Source organism: Hyperoodon ampullatus (genome assembly GCF_949752795.1).
Source record: "Hyperoodon ampullatus genome assembly, chromosome: 6".
Lineage (NCBI taxonomy): Eukaryota > Metazoa > Chordata > Mammalia > Artiodactyla > Ziphiidae > Hyperoodon > Hyperoodon ampullatus.
The window spans coordinates 7,562,499-7,575,868 of record NC_136919.1 but is presented as its reverse complement, the minus strand read 5'-3'; the positions used below and the strand labels follow the sequence as shown (position 1 = coordinate 7,575,868).

Genomic DNA, 13,370 nt, shown 5'->3' with positions numbered 1-13,370 from the left:
GACATACCAGTCAGGTGTGCTGGGCCAGGTTGGACGGTTCAACTAAAGAGGTAGATTCTTTCCTCTCTCAGAAGGGAGTGATGAAAGGTTTTAAAGCACGGGAATGACGGGGCAAAGAATATGTTTCTTGTTACAGTCCAACAGATACATTGGACTTTGTGGGAGAAAACCAATAAAGATAACTGGTTAACGTGTGGAGAGTAATTTGGAAGGAATGGGGATAGGGCTAAAATCCCCTTGCATTCTCTCCCTAGGAAGCTAGGTCTCTTCATAGAAAAGATAGGCCTCAGAGTTGGTTAGGTGCAGTCGATACTTTTCTTGACACCTCTTAAAGCTGCTTTTCTCTCTGAAGAGCTGGAAACTTTGCCCCGAGCTTAGCAGTGTTGTGTATCTCACAGCTGGATGGGGGCAGGGAGTGGGGGGCACACAGTGGCCTCCAGACCTCATCCTTAGCCAGCTTACCCTTTCCCATCGGCTGGGCCAGGCGAACAGGGTAACGGGAGGAGCTGTCAAATATGTTTCCTGGGCAGCACAGTTTTTATATCTTTTATAAATTATGGAACAAGAGCTGGAGAGACCATAAAGCCTATCTGGTCTGCTTTTTTACCAGGTCACAGACTCTTCTCTGTAGAATGTAATTTTAAAGTTAGAAGGGTCTTGGGACCATCTCATTTTCGACTGGTGTTTTTAGTCATTCTGGGAAATTGAGACACAGAGAGGGAAGGCAGCTCCTACAAGGTCACATGTTACTGACAAATTTACATGCTGTTTGTCATTAGTGTGTACCTGTTTCCTTCTGTGGGTCCTTCCTTGGTTAGAGGATAAAATGGCTTATTCCTGAGAGAAGAGCAGGTAGCATATTCTGGGTTTGTCCCATAAATAGGTCAGATTTTCTTTTTGACATTAAAGGCTGGTGAAACTGTCCAGATCTGAGAGTTTAAAGTTGGGGTGGATTGAGTGCTATGGGGAAGCACCACCTACTCAATTAGCCTGTGTTTGTTGTTAACTGGAGCAGGTAAGAGTCAGGTAGGATAAATCTTTCACCACACCTTTTTTTTTTTTAAGACATGCTGTGATTTTCTTTTAATTTTGTGCATTCAGATGAAGCAAAGCCTGTTCATTGCCCAGCCTGAAGGAGATTGTAGGATTGACTTTTTGGGGTGACTGAGAAATCCACTACTTTAGGTAAATTCTATTGGATTTTGATGTTAAAGACTCAGTTACTGGCCTTCCCTGGTGGTGCAGTGGTTAGGAATCCACCCGCCAATGCAGGGGACATGGGTTTGAGACCTGGTCCGGGAAGATCCCACATGCCGTGGAGCAACTAAGCCCATGCGCCACAACTACTGAGCCTGCGCTCTAGAGCCCGCGAGCCACAACTACTGAAGCTCACGTGCCGCAACTACTGAAGCCCACGCACCTAGAGCCCGTGCTCCACATCAAGAAAAGCTACAGCAATGAGAGGCCCGCACGCCGCAACGAAGAGTAGCCTCCACTTACCACAAATAGAGAAAAGCCCACACGCAACAGTGAAAACCCAATGCAGCCCCAAAAAATAAATTAATTAAAAAAAAAAAGACTCAAGTTACTTGATAATCATTCCCTTTTCTTCAGTGAATAACAGGCTGAGATCTAGAAAGATAGAAAAGCTGAATTAAGAGTAAATGTTTTCTAATCTCCACACCATGAAATGCACAGACCAGATGAAAGGACTGTTGAATGGATTTCTTAGTAATTCTTTGAGCTCCAAAGTTGGTGTTTCCTTTGAATTCTCAAGGCTCTGGAGAATTGACAGTGTAAACCATAGTTCTCCCCTTCACATTTCTCGCCTGGTCTCATTGCAGTGTTGGTGAGGCATCCTCTGAGGGGCCCACTTGGGCAGCCATTTTTTATGAGGGAATGGGGCCTGGGCTTCACTGGTAGCTCCCGAGAAGGGACCACTTTCAATTCATTTGTCTGCTTGGGCTCTCATAATTCTTTATTTTCTTCCAAGAGGCTAATGCCATTAAAGTCTATTTTGGTGTCATGTGCTTACTTCAGGACTTTCTGTCTTTTCAGAAAATGGACCCAAGCGGGGTCAAAGTGCTGGAGACAGCAGAGGACATCCAGGAGAGGAGGCAGCAGGTCCTGGACAGATACCACCGCTTCAAGGAGCTTTCGACGCTTAGGCGCCAGAAGCTTGAAGATTCGTACCGATTCCAGTTTTTCCAAAGAGATGCTGAGGAGCTGGAGAAATGGATTCAGGAGAAACTTCAGATTGCATCTGATGAGAACTATAAAGACCCAACCAACCTGCAGGTGTGTCTGAGATGCCTGCCAAAACTCTAGAGCTCAAATGTCTTTGCCCAAAATTTATACAGACCTAATTATGACCTTGAGAGATGGAATGTAGATCTGACATAAGGAAGGACTCACTCACTGTTCTGAAAAGCCCTTAGTGATTGTATTAGTGAGCGTGAATGTGGGATCCTGCAGGTTTTAACTTATCTTCTGTGGATGCTTTAAGCTGATGGTTCTCAATCCACTGCCTTACAACCATTGGTGATCCTTCATCATTTTTCAGGGAGGGTCTGGTTTGATCTCTTGGAATATGTATTTTTGAGAAAGGTATGCTAACAGTGTTGTTGCTGGTGAAAATTTGTATAGCTGTTTTTTTTTTTTTAAAAAAAAAGCCTCTCTTCTTGTTGATTTTGGTGAAAGACTTTTTTAGCAAGTGGAACAGTGGTTGTACCCACGGTTCTTTTACTATGCCAAAGTCATCTGAGAAGAGAAAATGATGAACGCTGGTTTAGGTGCAGGCCCTGCCCAGCTCAGCATGTGAGTAAAGAGAGGTATTGAGAAATGGAATGTATCACATCAATCAAAGAGTATGGCTTCTAAAGCAAGCTAAAAAAAAGTCATATCATGAATGAATGTGAATGGATTAGTCAAAGGTAAACACTACATGCTAAGAAGGCTCTCAGTATGGTTCTGTATTTCTAAAAGGGATTGGATGTCCATAAAAGCTAATTTCCTGATACACAAGAAAATGATGATATTTTGTAGCATCTTGCCGTCTGCGAAGTTGTGGTCCTCAATGGCCAAGCTTTCAGAGGACAAGTGTAGATGCAGGCAGAGCATTTGAGTAATTGAACCGGTAGCGGGGTGGTTGGGAGGCTGAGTGAGGCGTCCATGGAGAGAGGGAGTGGGATGCAATAGGGGAGGAATAATAGGGAGCTGGGGGCGGAACGACGCGTGCCGAGGAGCACGTATGGCTCATTTCACGGTCCACTGACAGGGCAAGCTGCAGAAGCATCAAGCCTTTGAAGCTGAGGTGCAGGCCAACTCGGGAGCCATTGTGAAGCTGGATGAAACTGGCAACCTCATGATCTCAGAAGGGCACTTTGCGTCTGAAACCATCAGGGTGAGTAAGAGCAGTGCCTGGTGTGGATGTCCTTCCTCTCTCTGGTTGGTAGAGGAATGTGGATTAACGCTTACATGTAAATTTGGGTTCCTAAAAAGATAGATTTTTCTAGCTTTTTAAAGGAATTTGTGAAGTATCCTGATGGAGTTACCCAACTCCTGCTTTTGTAATATGATCATTCAGTATGTCTATAAACAAGCGTGTGTGTACCCAGTAAGGAAATTAATGTTCTTTTTGTAGAACAAATTAGGATGCAATTAGACTTTAAAGAAGACTGCATATATTAAACTTTTAACATTTTCATATGGTAATTGGATGGGAGAGCATATTAGTGAAATTGGTGAATTTAGGGATTAGGACACAAAGATAAATAGGATTAATCACAGACACTATAAAGTTCTCTGTTGGGAAGCTTGCTCTCTGGATCTTGGTGCCTTGCCCCAGGAGGGATTTCCTGAGGTCTGGTCAGCAAGCCTGTTAAAGGCCCAGCTGTGAGGAGCGACGTGTGGTACCTGTTGGTCGGTGACCGTGGCGATGTAGCTTGCTTTGAAGCAGGAGCCCTCAAACTTGGTCTGGCTTGTTTGGGTGCCATTTGTCGAGGCAGGGGCAATAATTGGTCTTTCTCTGTTTTGTTTAACATTTCCAATACCAAGGTATTAAGGGCAAACAAGCCTCTTTAGGATGAAGTGTGCATGCTTAGTTTCTCATAACTGGATGCTCTCATCTATCTTTGATTTCCTTCTTATCTATCTTTGTGTTTTGTTCTTTGTCATCCAAAGTCTCGTTCCATTAAGGGACCAGCCTTTTCAGTCCTTGACCTGTCGAGTCAGTCCCAAAGACTAAGACGGAAGCCACGTTCTTAAGCCCCGGCTAGAAATGTTTCATCCTCTGCTGTGCCCTGAGATCCACAGTGGAACATCCACAGGGATTTCATTCCCTTAGGTTCTGGTCTAGTAAATACTTACTGTGTCTCTTTTGCTCTAATATCCTCTGCAGTCTTATACTGAAGACTTGCAATTAGCCTTAAGCTTATTATTAATAATAAACTATTACTAGTAATGATTGTAAATAGGCAGTAAAAGTAAATTCTAAATGCTATATGCCAACTATTTAATTACTACATTCAACCCATGCAGGCAATATAATACGTGTCTCTGCAATTAAATACAAAGACGTGGGACTTCCCTGGTGGTCCGGTGGTTAAGACTTTCTGCTTCCACTGCAGGGGGTGTGGGTTTGATCCCTGGTTGGGGAACTAAGATCCCGCATGCCGCGTGGTGCGGCCAAGAAAGTACAAAGATGCATCTGCTCATTTCCCCACTCTTTTGTATATAGTCTTACTGTAAATGAAATCAGCCAGAGTGCCGATTTGCTGATTCAGCTGCTCTGTATTAGTTTAACTAGGTTACAGACGGGGAATATGAGAAATAGATGAAGTGTCTCTTCCCTGTTTAGAGATCTTATTAAAGCAGCATTTGAGGGACTTCCCTGGTGGTGCAGTGGTTAAGAATCCACCTGCCAATGCAGGGGACACGGGTTCAAGCCCTGGTCCAGGAAGATCCCACATGCCACGGAGCAACTAAGCCCGTGCGCCACAACTACTGAGCCTGCACTCTAGAGCCTGCGAGCCACAACTACCGAGCCCATGCACCACAACTACTGAAGCCCACGCGCCTCTAGGGCCTGTGCTTCACAACGAGAAGCCACTGCAATGAGAAGCCCGCACACTGCAACGAACAGGAGCCCCCACTCGCCGCAACTAGAGAAAGCCCGCGTGCAGCAACAAAGACCCAATGCAGCCAAAATTAAATAAATTTATCAAAAAAAAAAATTGAAACTACTGTTAGCTACTATTTGTTGAGAAGCTATTAATAGCTATTTATGTGCAAACACTTTGCTAGGACTTTTACATACGTTATCTCTAATCTTCACAAGAAGCTTGCAAGGTAGCCATAGTATAGAAGGGTAGAAGCTGAGGCTCAGAGAATTTTGAGCAACTTGCTCAGGTTCCCACAGCTAATAGGTGACAGAACCCGTGTTTCAATCTACTCCTTTCTTTAGTTACAGTTGTTCACTTTATTTTCCCAGCCCGAGTTTCATTCCTATCAGCTTTCCTTTCTTTTCCCCCAACTGCTTCTCTGAAAGCTGCTGCTGCTCGCTCAGGCCCCTGTTGAGAACTTTGCCTGAGCCAGCCAGGATTCTCCTCCACCCTGCCGGCTGTCCACGCGTTCCCTAAGCGCACCTGCCTCCCTGCCCACTCACGCTCTCAGACACCAGCAAGCTTGTGAAACTGGCCTCTGTCAAAACTGCAGTATTGACAAGAGGAGACGTACTGGGAGTGGGAAAGTTGTTCCAGTCCTGGAACAGGCCTGGCCCCGGTTCTTCCCTCGAGGGTATGGAAATGAGATTTGTGAGAGACAGACGGCTGACCTGTAGGTGAGGATTTTCTTGAGCCTTCTGAGGCCTCATTTTAATTTGAGCAAAGGGGGGAGTTCCCTGGCGGTCCAGTGGTTACGACTCCATGCTTCCACTGTAGGGGGCGCGGGTTCGATCCCTGGTCAGGGAACCAAGATCCTGTATGCAGCGCGGTACGGCCAAAAAATTTAAAAAAAGAAAAAAAAAAACCAAAGGGTTCTCATTTAATTCCTGCGTTCGTGCTCCCAGGTCCCACGGTCATCCTGTCCTGGTAATTGACCTGGCCCAATAACTCAGTAGCTTAGTTTGGCAGGCAACATTTACGTAGAGGAAGGTGGGTGGGGTGTGAAGACTGTTTGTGTCCTGGATAACCTGTCTGTCACCGGTTTAGACTTTCACACCGTACCGGACGGCGTGGCGCCCCATAGTGACCGCCACCCACATTGGCTCCCACATCCGAGTAGGTGGAGTATTGACTTGCTGTTGGTTGCCTTTTCCCCCTTGCCTGGGAATGCCTTTCACTTCCTTCTCCGTGGTGGACTCCGGTTTGAACCATCAGCGATGGAAGTGATTGTAGTGGTGGAAGTGAATTGTGTGAGCCTTTATTTTCCTCCCAGTGCTTTCTCCTTTCAAATGAACCACCAGTACTTGCTCCTAAGAGAATCCACCCATGTTGACTATCCCGTGGCTTTCAGCCTTTCAGTTTGCGGGGAGTGGCATCTCAACGATGGGTGGATCCCAGGTATCTCTCCTGGGAGTGTTTGTGTTTGTGTCACTTGTTTCTGTCTGTGTTGTACAGAAACTCCCAGTATCTTGGGTGGGCATAAGCAACACCTGGAGATTGGGTTCGAATGCCAGACTGCATCGCCTAAGCGTGAATTGATGACAATCCCCCTAGTTTTTGACGAGTCCTTACTAGGACTGTGCTGTGAGAACCCAAAATGCTGGGAAGTGACTGTTTGGGCCTGTGGCTGCCACCTGGGCGCAGCTTGATGTAAACCTCACTTGGGATGTACTGTATGTACCACAAGCTGCAACTTTTCACCAAGCACCAAAACAGCTTCTGCCAGGAATCCTCTTTGGTAGCTGATTGTGTTTCAGGACCCCATCTTTTTACCTTTATACTAAGGTTTTCCTCTTTACTTGTGCCTCATAGTTATTTCTTTACACGTATGATGCCTATGGGACCTCTTGTTTTCTCCCCTTTACCTCCGTGAATTCAGAACACACACTTCAGTGATTACTGCTGTGGTTGCACGATCACACCTCATCTTTCCTTCCCCAACAGTCTTCTGACCTAGAAATCCCACTGTAATAGTTTAACAGTTAATATAACTAAAAACATTACCTAAATACTTACCAAATAATGTGATATCAATAATAACTGATAATTATAAAATAATAGTAAATTCCTTGGCATAAACTAGAATACATCTACCTACAAAAGGTCAGTTATTTTGTACTTTAAGACCTACCAAACCACTGTGAAGTGTATGCATTTTCCTATTCTCAGTTAACTTTACAATTTCCCCTCAGTGTAGGGATTATCTATCTTTTTAAAAAGACTTGTCCAGAGCCCTGTGAGGTTTCTAACTTGCTGGAACTCTGTGGAGGAGCCAGACCCCACAGAAATGGTTGTGATCTGTGGGCTTGGGCTCTTTAACCTCCAGACTCGTTTGATGGAGCTGCACCGCCAATGGGAATTACTTCTGGAGAAGATGCGGGAGAAAGGAATCAAGCTACTGCAGGCCCAGAAGCTGGTGCAGTTCTTACGAGAATGTGAGGACGTGATGGACTGGATCAACGACAAGGTACGTTTGAGAAGGAAGGTGTGCTGGGGAGGCCTTGAGGGAAGAGGGGGACGAGACCCCTCCACGTCTGCAGCTGAGAGCCGGCAGAACGGCACACAGAAAACCGTGTCTGCCGAAGCTGCCACGGCCCCTTCAGGGCCCATTTCGTGATGGGGTTCTGGAAGCCATTGTTCCCAAGTGTTTTTTGGTGACTCTGGCTCTGTTGTGGTCCCTGAATAGGAAGCAATTGTGACTTCTGAGGAGCTGGGCCAGGACCTGGAGCATGTGGAGGTTTTACAGAAGAAATTTGAAGAGTTTCAAACAGACATGGCAGCCCACGAAGAAAGAGTGAATGAAGTGAACCAGTTCGCCGCGAAGCTCGTTCAGGTAAACAGGGAAGCGCTGTGGGCTTCTCACAGCGTCGTCACGGCAACTTCCTTTACCTTAACATTAACATAATGTACCGTCATTATATTAACTTCTCCAGAAGAGAAGCTTTGATTGGGCCCCTGATTTCTGAGTGAGCAGGTTTTGGTAAGCATGTCTAAGAGTTCTGTTTAGGTCTGAGTAAGGCGGCAATACTGATCACTCCTAAATTGGAAAATGCTTTTTAACTTGTGGCCGTGGGCAGGAAGGGCAGACTTCCTTTGATCTGTTTCCTTCGCCCACTTTCAGGTATGGCTGAAGCTTTCATTGGGCGGCTGAAGCTGGGTGTCGGGGTTTCTCAGACCAGGGTGTGGTGGTGAGAGCTTCGTAGGCTTGGCAGACGTCCACCACTGCCTGATCGCTCTTCCCTTCCTTTTTGAGTCGGAGCTTCCCTGGGCTCCCGGGAGCTTGGGGAGCCCTGTGATGATTGGCTGTCCGCCGGGAGCTCGGAAGCCATTAAGAGGGGAGTGGGGCAGCCCCTCCCAGTTGCATGCATGTGCGGTCCCGTCACTGCCGCTTTATTCTCACCTGCTACCACAGGGCTCCGGAGACATCGAGTCGGATGAACTCGGGAGTTTCTGCTTTAGGGAAACCTTGATTTGGGCGGTGGGGTACACATTTTATGTATGTAGATCCTTCGGGGCCGGTACTTGTTCCCTTTTGGATCCAGAGCCAGCATTCCTCAGATGTAATCTCACCCTTCCAAGTGGCGGGTGAGCTGCCCCCGGAATCCTGGGCCGTCCCAGGGCTGTGCTGAGGAGAGCAGGCAGGCCAGGCCCGAGATCTCACAGGTGGATCCCGCAACCCGGAGGTGCTTCACCTGATTATTTTACATGTTATTTTTATTTAAACAAGACAGAATGTGGTTCGTGGGGAAGGATACTTTGAAAGGAATATCTCCAGTCTGAAGTCAGGAACAGACCTGGAAAACCATGTGTCTGGGCAGGAATGCTTATTAATAGCCTCGTGACATTTGAAAAAGTGAACTTTGGAGCAGCTGGGGCGAGCGGTGCGTTGACGAGGCCACCACAGAGGTGCAGCTGAAGGGCCTTAACACAGGGGGTTTGGTGCTGATGCACAGAAAGAGACTCGCCCCACGGCTCCAGGGCGCAGAGAATGGCTCTCGCCTTTTTATAGAGCAAGAAATGGAAGCTCTTTTTGAATAAGCTGCTCTTCATTCCACACAAACAGCCAGTGTTTCTTTTTTTTTTTTTTTGCGGTACGCGGGCCTCTCACTGTTGTGGCCTCTCCCGTTGCGGAGCACAGGCTCCGGACGCGCAGGCTCAGCGGCCATGGTTCATGGGCCCAGCCGCCCCGTGGCATGTGGGCTCTTCCCGGACCGGGGCACGAACCCGTGTCCCCTGCATCGGCAGGCGGACCCTCAACCACTGCGCCACCAGGGAAGCCCCAGTGTTTCTTTAGAACAGTAAGGTTTGCTGAGGCGGCCGCGTCAGGGAGCCAAGGCCAGGCGGGCAGTTGGTGGGGCCAGAGGTCTGAGTGCAGTCTCTGCCCTTCCTGGCTCAGGAGCAACACCCCGAGGAGGAGCTCATCAAGACGAAGCAGGATGAGGTGAATGCAGCCTGGCAGCGGCTGAAGGGTCTGGCCCTCCAGAGGCAGGGGAAGCTGTTCGGGGCAGCCGAGGTTCAGCGCTTTAACAGGTACCGAGCTGAGGGGCTTGCGGGAAGGGGTCTCCCGGGGGGCGTGGCAAGGCCCAGGGCCAGTCTAGGAAGATGTGGGGCTGACTGGGTCTTGGCCCCGCGTGGTGTCCCAGTCCCAGATGGACGTCGTAACTGGATTAACAGGTGCCTCTGTGCTGTAGGGATGTGGATGAGACCATCAGCTGGATTAAGGAGAAGGAACAGTTAATGGCCTCTGATGATTTTGGCCGGGACCTGGCCAGCGTCCAGGCTCTGCTTCGGAAACATGAGGGTTTGGAGAGAGATCTCGCTGCGTTGGAGGACAAGGTGGGTTTTGAAGGCAGCTGACTCTATAAGTGAGTTCGCCCGGTCAGGAGAGCAGCCCTGACACAGTGTGTCTGCAGGTCAAAGCCCTGTGCGCCGAGGCCGACCGCCTGCAGCAGTCCCACCCTCTGAGCGCCACCCAGATCCAAGTGAAGCGAGAGGAGCTGATCACCAACTGGGAGCAGATCCGCACGCTGGCCGCAGAGAGACACGCTCGTCTCAACGACTCCTACAGGTAGAAATGCTCCTCCAGGGCCCCCGCAGCCCGCACCAGGGGGCTTTTGTTTTAGAGGCGAGAGGAAGGCCGAGTTGACGGTCAGTTCTCTCTGCTGAGAAACCTTCTGTATAGCTTGACGGCTTTGCTCTAGTAAGAAAAGGCAGATGACTTTTTCTTACTGTATTTGTTATATATTTTTATATTGTATATTAATATATTTCTGTGTTATATTTGGAGACTGGAAACTTCGTAGTGTTTGCGTATACACACATAATAGTTATAACTTTATACATATCTTTTTTTCCATCCCATATCACTGTGTTAGAACCAATAGAAATGGAAATAGTCTCTTTAGCAATCTGAGCATCATGTGAAATACTGTTAAAATTGAGTAAATCAAGGATTGAAAGAGAGAGAATGCTTCTTACTAATAACTAAGGGTTGAACTGGGGAGTGACAAGGAAGTTGAAAATAAGGGACAAGCTTGGGGAATTATAGGATGGACAGAACCTAAATTTTAAAGGCTTGATCTCAGCCTTCTTCTGCTTTCCTTTATAGTCTAGATTGAAAGAGTCCCATGTTTCCAAGGGCTAGAGTTTGTATGGTGCGTTACACATCGGAGGATGTGAAGTCAGAGCTCTAGGGCGGCATCTTCCATCTGGGGCCTCCCCTGGAGACCTCTCCTCACTGACCTTTGGTTTCCCAGGCTTCAGCGCTTCCTTGCCGACTTCAGAGACCTTACCAGCTGGGTCACTGAGATGAAAGCCCTCATCAATGCAGATGAACTTGCCAACGACGTGGCTGGGGCCGAAGCCCTGCTGGATAGGCATCAGGAGCACAAGGTAAGGTCCCAGGGTCTTCCAGAAGTAAAGCCATGAGCTTAACAGGGCGTCACTGTAGCCCTGTCACTTATAGCTGGAAGTGGCTGAAACCTTGCTCACAGGTAGCTCTCACCATAGGGATTGTGGCTGGTTTTGCCTTTGGAGACTTGCTTTACCTGCTTCTAATAGATGGTTAAGGGAGTTACATGTCAGGAGAATAACTATGGTTCGTAAAAGCAAAGGGCCAACCAAGCTCTGGCAAGGTGGAGGTGCTACTGTTTTGCACGTGTGTCCTGTGCCACCTTAAACAGTGTCTTTGTTTAAATGCTGAATTTCATCGTTGGTTTGAGTGAATTTAAATTTCATGATCTGCTATTTCCCCAGAGAGCGTCCATGGGAAACTAGTTTTATGAGATCTTAATAGGCTTTACCTTAAGAAGAAGGGGTTTCTGTGGCTAAGAAATTCTGGAAAACACTGTTAAACAAGATTTTAAAAATTATTATTACCATAGGTCTTCTGAGAGGTGCTAGATATAAAAAATTAACATACAAAAGTCAGATAAGCCCCTCTGCACTAGCAGCAGTTAGAAGCGTAATTTTTAAAAATACTACTTATAATTGCATCGGAAAATATAAGATACTTGGGAATAAATCTAACAGAAGTTGTATAAGACATCTGTGGAGAGAGCTGTAAAGTTTTGATGGAAGAAAAGAAACACAATAAAGGGATGGGCAGGGATGGAATGATCTCTTATAAAGGTACAAATTCTCCCCAAGATTTATACATTCAGTGCAATTCCAGGAGAAGGCCTTTATTTCTAGAATGAGACAAGATGATTTTTTTTTTTTTTTTGGGGCTGTGTTGGGTCTTCGTTGCTGCACGCGGGCTTTTCTCTAGTTGCGGCGAGCGGGGGCTACTCTTTGTTGCGGTGCACGGGCTTCTCATTGCAGTGGCTTCTCATTGTGGAGCACGGGCTCTAGGCACGCGGGCTTCAGTAGTTGCAGCACGCGGGCTCAGTAGCTGTGGCTCATGGGCTCTAGAGCACAGGCTCAGTAGTTGTGGCACACGAGCTTAGTTGCTCCGCAGCATGTGGAATCTTCCCAGACCAGGGATCAAACCCGTGTCCCCTGCATTGGCAGGCGGATTCTCAACCACTGTGCCACCGGGGAAGCCCGACAAGATGATTTTAAAATTAATTTGGAAGAAAAAAAAATAAAAAAACAGCTGAGATAATTATGAAGAACAGGGGAGGGACTCACCCTACCAGGTATTATAAAATCATAAACAAATCCATCTGGCAGTACTTCCCTGGTGGTGCAGTGATTAAGAATCCGCCTGCCAGGCTTCCCTGGTGGCGCAGTGGTTAAGAATCTGCCTACCAATGCAGGAGACACGGGTTCCAGCCCTGATCTGGGAAGATCCCATATGCTGCACAGCAACTAATCCCATGTACCACAGCTACTAAGCCTGTGCTCTAGAGCCCACGAGCCACAACTACTGAGCCCATGTGCCACAACTACTGAAGCCCACACACATAGAGCCCATGCTCCCAACAGGAGAAGCCACCACAATGAGAAGCCTGCACACCACAACAAAGAGTAGCCCCCGCTCGCCACAACCAGAGAAAAGCCCCCGTGCAGCAACAAAGACCCAATGCAGCCAAAAATAAAATAAAATAAATTTATTTAAAAAAAAGAATCCGCCTGCCAGTGCAGGGGACACGGGTTCGAGCCCTGGTCCGGGAAGATCCCACATGCTGTGGAGCAACAAAGCCCATGCGCCACAACTACTGATCCTGTGCCCTAGAGCCCACGAGCCACAACTACTGAGCCCGTGTGCCACAACTACTGAAGCCCACGCACATAGAGCCCATGCTCCCAACAGGAGAAGCCACCACAATGAGAAGCCTGCGCACCACAACAAAGAGTAGCCCCCACTCGCCACAACCAGAGAAAAGCCCACGTGCAGCAACGAAGACCCAATGCAGCCAAAAATAAAATAAAATAAATTTATTTAAAAAAAAAGAATCCACCTGCCAGTGCAGGGGACATGGATTCGAGCTCTGGTCCGGGAAGATCCCACATGCTGTGGAGCTACTAAGCCCTTGAGCCACAACTACTGAGCCTGCGCTCTAGAGCCTGTGCTCTGCAATAAGAGGAGCCACCATAATGAGAAGGCCATACGCAGCCAAAAATAAATTAATTAATTAATTTTTTTAAATGTTTAAAAAAAAAAAAATCCATCTGGCACAAGGAAGACCCAAAATAGACCAATGGAACAGAAGAGAGAGAGCTCAGACCCTGTAGATGTGTGGAAACTTGACAGTTTGACAGGCG

At 47.4% G+C, this 13,370-nt stretch overlaps 1 protein-coding gene across 6 annotated transcripts in view; it reads left to right on the top strand.

Moving 5' to 3' along the window:
* The window catches only part of SPTAN1 (spectrin alpha, non-erythrocytic 1), a gene marked incomplete at its 5' end in the record, with an annotated part of 58,763 nt that overhangs the window by 5,421 nt on the left and 39,972 nt on the right, over positions 1-13,370 (top strand). For 4 of the 6 annotated variants that reach the window (XM_079706842.1, XM_079706843.1, XM_079706840.1 and 1 more), the window contains 8 exons: positions 2,062-2,298; positions 3,278-3,403; positions 7,489-7,629; positions 7,849-7,995; positions 9,559-9,692; positions 9,854-9,998; positions 10,076-10,230; positions 10,919-11,054. In XM_079706842.1, coding sequence (XP_079562968.1) covers positions 2,062-2,298; positions 3,278-3,403; positions 7,489-7,629; positions 7,849-7,995; positions 9,559-9,692; positions 9,854-9,998; positions 10,076-10,230; positions 10,919-11,054 — 1,221 coding nt within the window. Of the gene's footprint in view, positions 1-2,058; positions 2,299-3,277; positions 3,404-7,488; positions 7,630-7,848; positions 7,996-9,558; positions 9,693-9,853; positions 9,999-10,075; positions 10,231-10,918; positions 11,055-13,370 lie in introns of those variants that run through there. The other 2 variants (XM_079706839.1, XM_079706838.1) reach the window with 1 other exon arrangement.